The sequence below is a fragment of the Accipiter gentilis genome, chromosome 19 (genome assembly GCF_929443795.1).
Source record: "Accipiter gentilis chromosome 19, bAccGen1.1, whole genome shotgun sequence".
NCBI lineage: Eukaryota > Metazoa > Chordata > Aves > Accipitriformes > Accipitridae > Astur > Astur gentilis.
In genome coordinates, this window is record NC_064898.1 from 1,309,700 (window position 1) to 1,325,738 (window position 16,039).

Below are 16,039 nucleotides of genomic sequence, written 5' to 3' on the forward strand. Positions count from 1 at the left end.
TGCAAAACTTCCATATTCTGCCTCTTAATTTGTAGGTAATTTACTCTTAAAGGAGACCATATTAGACTATGTGTGTATATTTTATATATAGTTATGAAGCCAAGTTTGTATTTCAAGTACTAAATAATACCCAGTCTGTTAAATGGATATGGTATCTCTTATTTTCAGCAGGTCTGAAAAAAGAGCAGCATTGACATTCGTTCAAAGTTTTGTGATTATAAAAACATGTTCTTTTAGTCCAATTAATGACTGAAAATGTATTATACGTTTTACATTTTAGGTTCCTTATTGGTTCGAAGACTGATGCTGAAAGGTAAATTAATATAGTATGTACATCCATTTGGCTTGATGTCAAATAATGAATTTTGTTCCTTTTAGCCATTATGACTGCTAATGTTATGGATACAGGTGCAGAACAGATGAGGAAAATAAGAGGAATTAATCATCATAACAAGAATTAAGATATAGAGTGCAGTTTCTATATTTAACAAGCAAGGAAGAATAGAGGAAAGCAAGTATGTCAATACAGTTTATCCCACTATCTAAATTGGAAGTGTGTTGTTTCAGTTATTTGCACAATTTTTCTTGATTACACAGGTAGTAATAAAATTCCGAGAACACTTAGCAGGAATTTCATCTTGACATTTTGTATGGTAAATTGGCAATCACAGAAATTGTTCATTTGAACTTTAACTGTAATCTAGGACTTAGGTATATGCAACTTATTTTTGTGTGTTGTGCATTACTTGATTCAGCTTTCTCAGAGAAGCAAGTAACAAAACAGTTTTCCAGTATATTTTAGTTGTAGAATGATTATGAGTAGCGATTCTGGGATGACTGTAAGTATTTCTCCAGATATTTGTCAATGCACATCACATTAGATAGCTGTGTTTCTATGAAGGTTTTGTGCCTTTGTAGGAGACTTTGAGGTGATGTACATGCCATAGCTCTTACTCAACTACACCCTCTTCTTATGTGCCTGGCAGAGAGATGAGTCCCTGATTTGGTCAAAAATCAGTAATAATGTTCTTTGTTCTGATAGATAACTTTGATCAAGCAAGTCTTTGCTTATATTCTCTCCTGCCTCCTTCGTGTTGATAGAGACTTCTGCTGTTTGTGCTGTAAGCTGAATTGGGGGATTGCTTGGCTGAAAACTAAAATATCAGTAATGCAGGGGTCTAGTTTTTAACTGGGATTGATGTCCTGATCGTGTTTCTTGCTGGGTTGCACAAATCCTTCTATCAGAATAAGCAGTTGGGTTTCAGGGACTAGGACAAGAAGAAACAGCAGAGGAGGAAGGAGGGCAGGACCACCTTTTTGATTACGTAGCGTTTTAATACCGATTTCACTGTAACTTTAAGGCAGTGTAATTGCTGAAAAAAGTACACTCTTTCCTCTGCCATGTATCCTGGGGCCCTTGCTTATGTCTGCATTAGTCATGTAACAGCATGTTTAATTAGTGCTGCACCAAAATAAAGTGTAGATCAATGCATTTAGGTGTAAGCTAATCGAAATGTTCTAGCAGTTTTTCATTGAGGATCGGTCTGCTTGAGTTTAAGTGACAACAGGTCTTCAGCTTGATTTTCAAGTCTGCAAGGTCACTTTGTATATTCTGCTCATGTTTGTGAAGTATTCCCTCAACTTAGTTCTCTCAGATTAGTCGACGTGTAGTATTTGATTTGGAAGAACAGTATTTTAAAATTGTTTGCCTGATGCTATTGATCCTTTAAATTCCTGGATACATCACTGCTCATTAGTCTTACAGAATAAGACCTGGCTGTCCTGGTGCTCAAAGAGTGATGACTTTTTGCTGTGATGACTGGTTTTTGGATGTACATTCGGTATGGACCGCTTAGTTCAGCCCTTGCTTTCAGAGTCCTCATCTGACATAGACCTCAAGTTAAAGGAAGGTCGACTGTTCCACAGAGGACACAGCTTTAGAAAAGATTTTGGACCCCTGTGAAGGGAATGGGATTCCCATTGACTGACATCCCAAAGAACTGCAGTTGCTTTTGGGAAGGGAACTGTTCTGTCTACTGTTTGGCACATTCCCCCAAAAGTGTTTCTTAAACTTGTTTCTTAAACTGTATTTTGTATTAGAAAAAGACAGTGGTTAAAAGAGAAGTTAAACAGGAATAAATCTAAGAAGAGACTGGGAACATAAAGTAGAAAGATATATAGAGATATAGATATGTTTTATATATGTGCGCCTCTATTTTATATAGATACATACTTATGTATGAAATACATGACTGTAACGTATACAATTATGTGTTTACACATACGTATCTACTTTAGAAGTTCAAAGTTGTTAATCTCTTTATGTCCTCATTGTTTGTTTCAGAGTGGTGAACCAGTATCAGGAGTTAGTACAAAGTGAAGCTAAATGTCCTGTGAAAATGTTTCATAATTCAGGTGGATCAGTCAATCTTAGTCATCTTTCTCCAGGGAAGGAAATGGAAGTGAGTTTGTTGAGCCATACGTTTTTTTATTTGCACTTGATTATTGAATTATTAGAAGAATTTTTGCTCTCCACATTTAAAAGTAAAATAACCTAAAAATTTCTGAATGAATTTTTAAATGCTTTATTGTCATAATCATTCAATGTGAGTATATTGGAAAAGTTAGAGGAAAGCCCTTTTGTTTTCATTGTTCAAATGTTGTGTATTTTAGCCATGTCTCTTCCCCCTGCTATGTATAGTTTAGTTAGCTCCAAGGTTGTTTCGTAGCATTTTCCCCTGTTCAGATGAACCTTTCACAGAGCAGTACAGTACAATGCAGCTATGCATTTTATTTTACAGGTCAGTAAACATAGAAGCAGATGTAGTAGCTGAACTTCTTTTACTGTTAGACATTATTAAAATTATTTTCTCTTTAATTTGAAGAGGAAATCTTTTAAAAAAAAAAAAAAAACACAAAACAAACAAAACCAAATCCACACCAAAAAAACACCACCAAAAACTTTAAAGTGCCTATGTTTGCATGCACACATCCAGCAGAAATGCCTGCATTGCCAAGTTCTCATGCCTGTTGGCATTGCCTGCTTGTTTCTTCTGGCTTTGTTGGTCAGATTCAGTACTCAGTGTTGACCTGTATTTAGGCCTCAACTGGCAAATTAATTTTGTATCCATTGGGCTGTTTCCTGTGCCACATCTTTCCCCTAAATACTTACTGTTAAACTGCAACAACGCTGTTCTGAAAGAAGTAGTTCTTGGTATCTGCCAGAAGAACAGCATGCAGAGGCCAGCAGTTGCAGAAAGCAATATGCACGTATCTGTAGGTGTGTATAGATGTGCAGATATATGCATGCACATGCATGTATATATATGTGTGTGTGTGTGTATGTATAAAAATTGTAGAATAACTTCAGGTGGGAGGGTACTTCTGGAAGTCATCTTGTCTGGCTGTCCAAGCCCCCACTGAAAGCTGGATGAAAGTTACTCAGGTTACTGTATTTAATGATCTAGTCCCCTTCTGAATGGGGCATTAGTCTTTATTTTCAGAATGATGAAAGCAGATTTTAATAGTAGAAGAGAAAGGCAGCCCTCAGTTTTCTTCAAAAGTTTCTTTTTTATAAGCAAGCAATTAGAAGCATGTAGGGGGTGTGCCTCTTATTACTGAGAATCAGTGGAAGCTCCGCTCTCCAAGAAGGTTGATTTCAGCATAATCCTGAATGCTCTGATTTGTTAGTCCATGCACATCTGATTTTGGCTCCAGCATTGAAGTATTCCATTCACTATATTGACAGCCTCATTTTCTAGTTTCAGCAGTTTGTGGACTGTATGTTTTAAGCGTTACTTTCATTTATAGGATACCTGCTTTGTAGGTAAAAAGATATAGACTATAACTGTAAATGTGTTTCACTGTTGAGTCTTTTGATGGTGTCAGCTATTGGAATTATGGATTTAGGGTATGTTGTGAGTGGCTGAGAACTACAGACTTGATTAGCTGAAGTTAATTTGTGTTCAAACAGCCTGATAAGTCAGCTATAACAAACAAGAAGGGAGCACCTTTCCTCTAAAAAGATTAGTGACGTTCTGATCCCACTGCCGTCAATGGGAAAATGTGTATTGATTTCTGTGCATTCAGGATTTTCCTGAATGTATATAAATTCCTATTCCCAGAACCAGGAAATCTGATCCTGTTCTTTAAATCCATCTTGGTTGGAAATGGCAGATATATACAGATGGTAAATGAATGAAACTATGTAATTTTTCAAGATCAAATTGTCCTTTTATTTAAAGTGCATCTGTCACTCTTGCATTCGTGAAAATTACAGAGAAGGATGTCACAATTGTGGAGACAAGTGAAACGCCTTAAATTTTTTAAATTTTTTTCTTGGTTTAAATTTTACCAGCGTTTGCAAGCTGCTGCTTGATGGTTGATGGATTTTATTTATCTCAAGAGAGTTGGTCATAGGTTATGTTTTTAAAATAAATAAATAAAAATCTGAAATGTTTGAAGATAACTTTGTAACAGTCTTGAAGTCTAATACAAATTAATTGAATTGTCTTTTCTGTCAAATATGTGGAAGCTCACATTATTGCTGTGGTAGTGTTAACTTCTCTTTCCTCCTAGCAGCCAGAAAGTATATCAGGCTCTGTTCAGTCTTCAGTATTGGGGAAAGGTGTAAAACACCGACCTCCTCCAATCAAATTACCTTCAAGTTCAGGAAGTAGCTCTTCAGGTAATTATTTATTGACTCAGGTGTCTCCTTTTTATGTGTTCTGCCTGTTGTAAAATTATATGATATCCCTTTAGTAAGGATTTAATTTAAAAAAAAAACAACTCAGTATCTTATATGTGAAGAGTATTTTTTTATTTCTGATTATATTGTTCACAAAATTGTATCCTAACAAATATTCAAGTTAACATGTACTCACAGAACAATAATGTATTTTAATTATGTTCTTTCAGGTAATATTTTTAGTCCACAACAGTCAAGTGGCCATCTAAAATCCCCAACTCCTCCTCCTCCTTCCTCTAAGCCTCCTGGTCTTTCTCGGAAACAATCTATGGATCTTAATCAAGTTAGCATGCTCTCTCCAGCTGCCATGTCTCCTGCGAGCTCTTCACAAAGTGAGTCACGACCTAAATTCTCCATTAAATCTTAGGCTTTTGCATAAATGCTTCCCGAGATAAACTTCTTAACCTGTGGAATGATGAAACTTAAGTGTATAGTGTACCCTAAATTGTATAAGTTGTGCAGCTCTAGGCAGGTCTCTTGTTCACTGTATGTATTTTATGTTTATTGTAACTGTGTTCGTTTTTTCTGTATATATGTATGCACCCTCTGTGTATACGTTTTAATACCTTTTATGCAATTAGTATGATCTCCTCATTTCTGAAAGGCTGGTAGATGATGTGATGAGATAAAATTCCAAAGTGTAGATTTTTTTCCTCCAGTGTAAAAACAGTATGTTAGATCAGTTTGCCTTTACATAATTTAAGCATCTGGTTTTTTAAATGTTATAGGAGCTGGTGCAGTTGTATCTCTATGTATGTATATAATCTGATCAGTCCCAAGGTGGTGATACAATAAACGATAAGATGATTTTTTTAAAACACTCCTACACTGTTTTACAAATCATTGCTGATTGCAAGTGTGGTGGTGATGCTGGTGATGATAGCAGCATATTCTCAGGTGTTAATGTAAATTTCAATAATAAGTGTCATCCTAGTTTAAGTATTTTCATTAACACTGACAGGATCATTGTAATCATAGCTATAGACCATAAACATTTTTAAAAATATGTATGCGTCTTGAGACATGTCGTGAACAGATTTGTACAAAGAGAAGTCATAGCTGCAGTTTTTCATTTTTTATGAATAATTGTATACTGCACATTCCAGTATCCTGCACAGTGTTATGCTTTTTGCATTAAATAATTTAAAATCTGGATAGCTCAAAAGGTGTAACTTTTCTGCCTTCTTGTTTTGCACAAAGAAAAAAAGAAAACTTATAAAAGTTTTCTTCTAACATATTTACTGTGTTTTTATGTTAGTGCTATGAATTGTGTAAATCTGCTGCACACAGTTGTTACTTTAAGGGTCTGGTCACAACAGCTGGACATCCACATTTATTTCCTTTCTTTCTGCAGGACATGAAAGCTAAAAAAAAAAAAAGAAAAACAAAGAAACACCTCAAGCTTTTGGGGGTTTCTGTTTTGTTTTTCTATTGATGACTGTGCTTACTGCATCCACAACAAATATAGCTATACATGCTACATTTAAGCAGAAGGAATTACACAGTAACTTTTAAAGATGCAGTATTATCCTCTGGTTCTCAAATACTAAAAAAAATATTTTTATTTGATCAAAATTTGGCAAGTGGGAGCTTAGCTATCTGAAATTTAGATTAACCTCATCATTATTGAGATAGTATGTGTTCTTTGTTGAATCTGTTGTTTTCCATGATATGTTTTTAACACAATGCTATTGTGCAGGCAGTGCATATAGACTATATGTTTAACATTTTAGGGAAAACATTAATTAGGTTAAACTGGTCACTAAGAAATTGTTTTACTCTGATTTAAGTATTGCCCAATGGAGTTGTGACTCTATGATAAATTATGGAAGGACTTAATGGAGGATACAAACCGGTGTATGGCTTAAGGAGTTAACCATGGAGAATGGGTTTTCTGTGTGATTATACTGCATCCTTAACGAGGACCGTGTGCTGCAGCACTCGTGTCTTGTAGAAATTAACACTTGCAGCCTAAAAAATGGAACAAATTGTCAGTGCTAAATAAGATTCCATTAACCTTATTATACCAAAAGGACTGGCCTTTTATAACAAACTAGCACTTTTTATTTTTCTCAATGAGCAGGGTCTGGAACTCCTAAACCATCTACTCCTACTCCAACCAACACCCCTTCATCGACCCCACACCCTCCTGATGCTCAGAGCTCAACTCCTATTACCCCTTCTGCCACCCCTACTCCCCAAGATTCAGGCTTCACCCCTCAGCCCACTTTGTTAACCCCGTTTGCTCAGCAGCAAATGTCTCTGAGCCAGGCACTGCCTGTAATGACTATTCCTCTTTCCACCATGGTAACATCCGTTACTACAGGAACAACCTCCACCCAGGTCATGGCAAACCCTGCAGGACTTAACTTCATCAATGTAGTGGGCTCTGTGTGGTAAGTTTTTTTTGTTGTGATGGTTTCTTAATTTGCCCTGGGTGGGTTGGTCGTTGGGGCGGGGCGGTGGGGAGAGTGGGAGTGCTACGGGACTGTCCAGCATCCATTAGGATAGATATTTTTCAGGATCTGCAATACAAAAAGATCATTCACTTTGTAATTATGAAGTGAAGAGCCACTAGAAACTACCTGTATTTCTCAAATATAAGGCACCTGCTATCAGAATATTGAAAAGGTCTATTACGAAAGACCTCTATTGCTTTCAGCTTTTTGGATGCAGACAGTTTAATTTCATAAGGCTTAACATCAGTTTAAGTGATTTCTGAGGTTCTGCCCTTTAAGTTTGAAAACATTTTTTGTTAATCAGAGAGGAGGTGGAATATCATATGCAGAACACTCTAAGTGAAAAATGGAAAGAGATTTGATATTAAGGTTCCTATGAATGAAAGGTTATATGTAAAATACAAGAAAACAACAAATCTGTTTTCTAACAATTTAATCAAACATTGAGGTTAAACATTATTTGATTCTTAAAACTCATTTTGTGGTTTAAAAAAAAGAAATGCTGCTATCAAGAATAGATTGTGTGGTATAACATGAACTGCTTTTTAGGCTAAATGAAATTGTGATCAATATAAGATGGTCAGTGTGAGACACGTAGTGCGCTTCAATGCAAGTGTCAGACACTTGAGTTACTCATCCAAGGTCTTCAGCAGTTGATCACTGTTGATTAATTAGAATTTTTTTAATGGTGCAAAAAGAAAACACAAACCTGTTCCTTAACTTTTTTGTTATGATAGTACAACTGTTTTGAAGACTGTTGATCTTTCAGTATTTCTAGAATAAAAAAAAATTGTGTTTTATCTTCCATAGATTATACCCAAGAAAAAAACATGTATATGCCAAGAATGTGGATTTACGTATTTGTTATGCCCTAGGCATAACAATTTTTAAAGCTGCCTTGATGCTTTATCCATAATCCCATTTACAGCAAACAATTGATTTACTCGTCATGAGACAGAGGACAAAAATTTATTTACTTACATTTACTTGTGCCACTTGGGTTTGATGTGTTGTCTTTCCTCTTCTACAGTGGAGCACAGACACTGATGAGTGGTTCAAACCCTATGTTGGGGTGCAACACTGGTGCCATAGCCCCTGCAGGTATAAATCTGAGTGGCATTTTACCATCAGGTCTGGTACCAAGTGCGCTGCCTGCTGCAATGCAGTCTGCCTCTCAAGCAGGTTAGTGTGAATAAGTTGAAAAGCCACCCTTCAGATAGGGACAGTGTGAAAACATACTGTGAGAACAATGGACGAAAGTGGCCATTGTGTGAATAGATTGTGTATTGTTGATGGCTGGAGCTCAGGAACAACATACCTATTTTTGCATTCAAAGTGTAGGCTATGTTTGAGATTGTTTGTTTGGTTTGGTTTTTTGTTGGGTTTGGTTTTTTTTAGGAGCTAGACTGGGGAAACTTACTCTCAACCTAGATTGTTTGGTATGCACAGTAGGAAGTTTGAGAGAAATTCTAAATTCAAATGCAACTTTGATAATGATGACTGCCAGAAAAAAAGGCATGACTGAATGTAGAAAGAGGCCTCACTTTTTAAATGTGCAGGGCATTTTATTCTGTCACTGGTACTGCTTTATTCTAGTAGGACAATTAATTAGTTCCTTATTGCCTTCAAATATATCTATATAAATCTGTGTGCCTCAATATTCATTAAAGCAGGATTTAAATTCTTAGTTTATTTTTTCTGAACATATAATTAAAAAAAACCCCTAATGTATGGTTATGGAATCAGAATGATAGAAGAGACTTCAAGATTTCCATCCCTTACACTGAGACAGTTGAATCTATCTAGACCATACTGAACCAATGTTTATCCAAACTGTCTTTAAATACCTTCACTAAAGATTCCCATCTTCCTTGGTAGCTGTTTGGAGTAGTTCATTATCTGTACAAAATGTTTCCTCCTAATTACAATGCATCTCCTTAATTGCGAATTAAATTTTTTTCTCCTATTCCTTGCAGACATGAAAAATAGTTGTTCAACCTTTCTCTTTACCTTCTAAGTATCAAACACGCTGTCATGTCCCACATTTGTCTTCTCTTTCTGATAGGTCGTATTTTTCAAACCTTTCATAATCCTGTCACTCTCTTCTAGACTGTCCAATTTGCTTACATCCTTCTTAAAATGTGATAACCAAAACTGGACACAAGCCTGAGCTTGGCTGATTTACCACTGTGGAGCACAGCAGAATAAATGCATCTCATCTCTTTCACAACATGCCTGTTAACATTTCCCCAAATGAGGTCTGCCTATTTTTTATCTGTATTTTTTGCAACAGCATTACATTAACATAAGAATGGCTTTACTGGTTTAGGCCAAAATCCATCCAGTTTATATTCTGTCCCTGACAGTCGCAGCTAGAGGATACTTAGGAGAGAGTTTAAGATGAGGCAAAAGTGTGAAGTGAAACATCCCTTGTATGCAAGTGTACCTCTTCTGGCAATCTGCAGCTTTGAGACTTTCTCAGCTGAAGACTATCCACATGGATCTTTATGCTTAATGTCCCATGCTAGACTTCTAGTCTGTGGATTTATCTAATTGGGTTTTGAACCTGTTTATATTTTTGGAATCTCTGGCATCTTTTGACAGTGAGTTTTATCAATGTAAACTGTGTGAAGAGGTTCTTTTCTTCTGTGTGTTCTGTGATATGGATGATTTGGCTATGTTTGTGACCTACTGTAACTTCTCATGTCCTTTCTTGCTGTATAGACACAAAGCTAGTTACTCACAATTTTATACTTGTTCATTTGTCTTTTTTTTTTAGTTCCATGTTGTTGGATTTTGGACCCTTTCTTCAATTCACTAGGATTGCTTTTAATTCTAATTCTGTCCTTTCAAGCACTGTCAACCTTTACCAGTTCAGTGTCACAGATTTTTACGTGCAATGCTGTCGCCTACATAACAGATGGGAGTAGTGAGCTAAGCTAGGTCCGTGGAAAGCCTCTGGGGGTTCTGTTTGACAGCCACTGTTTTACTGGAGCGTTTGTACCGGTCCTATATCCACCTCAGAGCTTACTACACGTACATCTTCTTTTAGCATAGCTTTGAAGAGTGCCATGTGGAATAATGCCAAAAGCTCTAGAAGTCAGATGTCTTGCCAGAAGCCCTTGTGGGAGTGGGCAGTTGCTGAGATTTTTGGGTGGGATTGTTTTCTGTTAATGATTGAGAAACTGAGAGCCTGTTACTTCATTGAGCCCTTGGATATTTCTGGATTTACTGTACAAACAGTAAAACTTTTTAAAGACGAAAGAATCACTGAAGAATAACTGCTATGATATTCTCCACATTCACCTTTGTGAAAATGCATTAACAGGTTATAGGTTACAGGGTACAGTGTTTAGTAGCGATACAGATTTCTTTCTGTTTAGTCAGCTCTCTTTAACTGTGAATCTGGATAATTATGAACTTACCAACATTATGGAAAATGCAACATTGTATTAAGTATAAAATTTACACTTGCCATTTTTCCAACTTCCAAATGTTTAGAAATAATCCCAGTGGAAAGGTGTATTAATTGCAATACACATATATAATTAAGTAAAGACTTCCTACTAATAAAAAGATGTTTTCTTTAACAGGCAGCCCCTTTGGTTTGAAAAATGCATCAAATCTTCGGCCCTTAAATCTTCTACAGGTAATTGATACACTTGGACACAATAATAATGATAATTTCTTATATTTCTTTAGAGACATGTTTAGTGCTGCTTACTGCATTGCCCCCCACAGATCTTTGAAGCCAGTTGATCAGACAAACCCTTTACTACAAATTTTAATCACTTATTTAAAATGCTTGGAATAAGAGAAAAAGCTACTTCCATAAAGAAATCGGGTGGAAATTATATTCCTAGCTCACAACAAAGCAGCTAGCTCTCAGTAACAATCTAAAAATGCAGACATTTGAATTCAAGAGATTAATCCTAAAATACAAACTTCTATTTTCAGGAATTGCTTAAGCTTTTATTGCAAATCATTCTTTAAACTGAAGTTATGATTATTTTAGAAGTACAAAACAGTACAGGAGAATCATTCAGGGGTTATGCATATAACACTTAAAAGTCAAGCTCAACATGTGCAGGTAGGTGCAATAATGGCTTTAAAGAGCTTCTGGTATGCAAATAGAAGTTCATGTAAGATAGGGAGTTTAGAAGGTCTGTAAATGTTTTCTTTCCACTAAGCATATGTACAGATAGAAACATGCACAAAAGTTGCTTGTTGTCAGAGCTCCATTTAAAAGCAGAACAGGGAGTGTTTGTGGAACCAGCTGGAGTTCCTGGATCTTGACATCAGCTGCAAGTTACAGGTGTGGAATCGCAGCTTCAGTGTTCTACAGATGTTGCACCATGCTTCAAAAAATACCAGTAAAAGATCAGCTGTAGCTTTGCTACTTCCTCCTCCAACTTCTGTACACACTCCAGAAACATGGAAAAGGGCAGGCACAGGAGGCAGTTATGCCAGAGTAGAGCTTTTCTATAAACTTAAATCACACAAATACAACCTTTCAAGCTACCTCTGCCATTCATATAAGCCAAGAATAGTTTGGCTGAAATCAGTGCAATTAAAGCTGGGGTAAGGGAGAGGAATCAAGATTTGTTTCATGTTTTTCTGCATCAGACCTTGCAGCTTGTTGATGGGAAGCATCTATTAAACTTCAGTGGAATATTTTGAAAGTGAAAATAATGTACAGTGCTTTTGAAGACTAGCCTTTACAATTCCAGTATCAGTACAATCTCTACTATTTTAATTAGAATAATAAAAATGTGTTTTCCTGTGGAAATACCTTGCTATAATTTAATGCAGGTTTGTTTTCTGAGCATAAGGCTTTTTCACAAACAACCGCAATTGTAAACTGATTCATTTTAAAGGATTTAAACAAAAAAACCTCCAAGGAGGAGGTCATTATTGATGTCATGTTCATCCTCGGACAGTGGGGAAACTCAGCAGTTTGGTTGAAGTGTGCTTTTTGTTTTAATCTTCAACAGCTTCCAGGTGGTTCATGTATTTTTAACCCACTCCAGCAGGAGCAGCAGCTGTCACAGTTTTCTCCACAGCAACAATCTCAGCAGCCTACAACCTGTAGTCCTCAGCAACAGGGAGAACAGGTCTGTGCTAACAGCCCTCACTCTGGGGTGCGTGGATGAAAGTTTCTCTTATTCTCCCCATCTCCACAAGTAAATGAGCCTTTACCTGACAGATGTGATGCAGAAGGGAAGGGAAGTCTTCCTGCAAAACCTTCTCAAACTGCGGAGACTGCAGTGGCTTTGTTGCCGTGGCTGGAGCCTGGGTTATACTCCTTCATTTATATCCTGTATAGAAGAGCTATAACAAAACAACTGGCTAAGCATTGTCTAACTCTAGCATGAAGAGAGCCAGCCCACTGTACAAGTGGTGTAAAATCAGCTTAGTGTTGTCCTGTTTGTCATAACTAGCAGATACATCAGGTGAACAGAGAAGAAACACAATCCAAATTACTGCATAGTAACTAAAACTTCTTACAGTGCTGTTATTTGCATTATCCTCACTGCTGTAGTTCAGCAGAATTGTTCTCTTCACACCAGAGAAAGTTTCAGTTGGCTTTAAAGCTGTAATCTTAAGACATTTGCTCTACTACTGCCTGCAATTAGTGTTAAAGGCTTTAATCACTGAAGGAAGTCTAAACTTGATAGAGACCAAGCTGTCTGTTCTCAAAACGACTGATTTGGAGTGGTTCGTTCTACCTGGGCCTAAAAATCTTTAGCAGCACAAATGCAGCAATTTGGGAAAACCAGCTGTTCTGCTTTTGTGTTCTTTATCTTTTGTCTTCCCAGACATGCAAGACTTCTGTTTACCAAATAGTCTCTACTGGATACTCAGTTTGTCCTAACAATTTTGCTTGTGCTACTGTAGGCTGTCCATAAATAAGATGCCTCTTTCAAATGTTTTTATAGTGTATAGTCTCCTGTGTCATGGGCCTTGTTCTGGAATGTGGGACAGTTTAATGGGAAACTTTCAGATTTGTTCTCAGAATCCAAGTGTCAGTTACTAGTTAAATTGCTAAAAAAAGTCATGCACACTTGTACTATTGGGGTTTTTTTTCTAGACATTGAACTTCAAGGGCGTTTACAAAAAGGCTGATGTAAGCCTAGTCCTTGTGGCAAAAAGTTCTTCTGGAGGAAATCAATCTGCATTGGCTAACTTGCCCTAAGGAACTTCTCTCTTACCATACTTTATAGGCCAGGGTCATTAGCTAAAATGAGCTATTAGGAATACTAGCTTCCTTAGCTTTCACTAAGGACAAGAACGTATGTGTTCGCAGTGCTGTAATCCAAGTGCTTAGTGGAAAAAACCTAAGCCCAAAAAGACCAAAAATTTTCTGTGCTGTCAACAGAATATATACTTTCTCGTCTCATACTGAGGGTTTTCCCTAAAATGTTGGTTCTATGACTCTTTAAGTCTTCTTTAGTCATCTGTATTGAGATGATGTCATCTTTTTAATGTGCTTGGTCAAGTTTACCTAGATCTTAGTGGCATTATTTCATATGGTTATTCTAAAGCAGCATTGCAACTCCTGGAAATGCACCAGCTCAAAAGCTGTTTTGAGTTTTTTGTTGGGTTTGTGGGGTTTTTTTCCTGACTGATAAGCTATGCAGTTTGCTTGAATTACATAATAACACTTTCTTTCCCCACCTTATGAATCAATGGATAATTTAAGTTCTAGAAGAGGTCATAATTCAGTACCCTTTGACGTCAGTGGACACTAGATCAGACTCCACGAATTCCACTTGAGTGACTACTGTGAGAACTACTCTGTTCTGAAAATAAGATTTTAAAAGCAGGGTTTGTATTTTTTATGAAATTAAGGAGTGTGTGGCACAATATGAACACGCAAATGTAAGTTTGAGACTTCTCACATTTTGACTGATGAGGACCTTTGCACATGGATGGTTTCAGGTGTCACCTGAAGACTGTGGGGTTGGGAATGGGACAGTAAATTGTCCTAAGATTACAACCATCAGCTGTACTCTCTGCTGACTGCAGGGAAGTTGACAACTACATGGGACTTCTGCTGGGTAACGGGCACAATACCATTTCTGCCAAAACAGAGCTGGTTTGGGGCATTCGACATCCATCTGTTCCACTTTAGTAGTGACTACGTTGTAGCTTGTATCTACACACACTGGAAGATGTAGAATTAAATGGTTTTAAATGGCACTTCAAAAGTTTGCCTTTACACTGGCTTTATTTACTTATTCACTGATACCAAAGTTTGGTAATAAGGATCAAGCTTTTCATTTTTGCTAGGGGTCTGACCAAGGTCCATCCAATCAAGATCAGGCATTATCTGCCCAACAAGCTGCTGTAATTAACCTGACTGGAGTAGGGAATTTTATGCAACCTCAAGCCACAGGTATGTGCTTGCTGAGCCTCCTTTTGTAGTTACATGTGTATGTTGATAAATTCACACTGAAATGAAGTTTGGTCTTAAAGAAGTCTTACATTAGATCAAAACAAGTTAACTATTTATTATCGGCACATGAATTATACAAGAAAAACTGGACTTCCAAAGCATGCGCTTTTCTGCTTTGTTTGGCAGTTAAGTGTAGTAAATCCATAATACCATGTGAAAATAAGTCACACTTGATACAAAAAGCAAACGTAGGTAACTTCCATGCCAGACTTCATTGAGGAATGTTTCTTTAACTGTGTGCTTAACATCCACTATGAGAAACCTCTTTGTGTCTCCACAAGCACTTCATAATCTAATTATGTTCTAACGAGGAGTATGTATATCTTGTATACTTGATTCTGCACTGTTTCCAATTTGACTCTGAAACTAATTCTGTTGTTCCCCCTTTCCTGTGACACTCTATTCCTATGTCTTCCTTCCCTGACCCTGACCAACTCGACCTGACCTCTTTGACCTGCCTGCTTTCCCCTTCTCCTTTCTTAGTGTTGTCTCAGCTTGGCTCTGCCGTGAACAGACCTGGGCAAAGCCTTCCTCAGCAGAGACTCCAGCTCTCTTCTGCCTTACAACAGCAACAACAACAAGCCTTGCAGCAGCAGCAGCAACAGATACAAGTAATCCAGCAACTTCACTCTGACTGTGTTTAACAAAAAAAAAAAAAATTTAAAAATACAATTCTCAGCTCCAAAACCAAAAATCTTGCCCCTTTGACTTTTTTTGTTTTGTTGGGTTTTTTTAAACTAATCTCTTTATGGTCTCGCAAATGAAAAAAACATGAATTTGGCAAACTGTATCATGAAAGATTTAAAATCTGCGGTTCTCAGCTTGGAGCACTGAATTTATTTTTATTCACTTAAGCCATCCACCTTCCTGATTTGCTCACATTCAAGGAGTGCTTGTGGCACGTATCTGAATAAGCTCTGCCAGGTGCCAATAGATTTCAAAATAGCCTGAATGTAAGCACCTGCAAGTTCAAATGTAGCACTGCTACGGTCAGTACATGGAAGCAACAGCTCTGGCAAAGCATTCCTTTAGCATTCTGTCATTCAGATGCTTTATGAAAATATTGTACTATTTTTTTAGCACACAGTCTCTTCTTTGATACAGAAAATATGTACAATGCACACACTGAGAAGGTATTATGTTAAAAATGTACTGTGTAACCCAAACATTCACTGAAGTTGCTGAGTTACTGCAGTTACTGCAATGGAGAGAAAGGGCAAAGAAACAAAGCTGTCCAAGTACATGTGTAAAGTGTTCCATGTGCCCTCAGCAGGCTTCTGTGCCACTGGTGCTGCTTGACTGTACTCACTGCCCCAGTACATGGTGTGTTCCTTTTGTCAGCCTGGTGCCTCCTCATTTTTTTTCTTTTTATCC

The 16,039-nt window shown here is 37.1% G+C and overlaps 1 protein-coding gene across 21 annotated transcripts in view; it reads left to right on the top strand.

Moving 5' to 3' along the window:
* The window catches only part of SUPT20H (SPT20 homolog, SAGA complex component), a 36,625-nt gene that overhangs the window by 19,948 nt on the left and 638 nt on the right, over positions 1 to 16,039 (top strand). For 5 of the 21 annotated variants that reach the window (XM_049823325.1, XM_049823330.1, XM_049823326.1 and 2 more), the window contains 10 exons: positions 281 to 313; positions 2,345 to 2,462; positions 4,579 to 4,687; positions 4,918 to 5,079; positions 6,831 to 7,143; positions 8,237 to 8,388; positions 10,800 to 10,855; positions 12,201 to 12,347; positions 14,500 to 14,605; positions 15,149 to 15,276. In XM_049823325.1, coding sequence (XP_049679282.1) covers positions 281 to 313; positions 2,345 to 2,462; positions 4,579 to 4,687; positions 4,918 to 5,079; positions 6,831 to 7,143; positions 8,237 to 8,388; positions 10,800 to 10,855; positions 12,201 to 12,347; positions 14,500 to 14,605; positions 15,149 to 15,276 — 1,324 coding nt within the window. Of the gene's footprint in view, positions 1 to 280; positions 314 to 2,344; positions 2,463 to 4,578; positions 4,688 to 4,917; positions 5,080 to 6,830; positions 7,144 to 8,236; positions 8,389 to 10,799; positions 10,856 to 12,200; positions 14,606 to 15,148; positions 15,277 to 16,039 lie in introns of those variants that run through there. The other 16 variants (XM_049823327.1, XM_049823328.1, XM_049823332.1 and 13 more) reach the window with 12 other exon arrangements.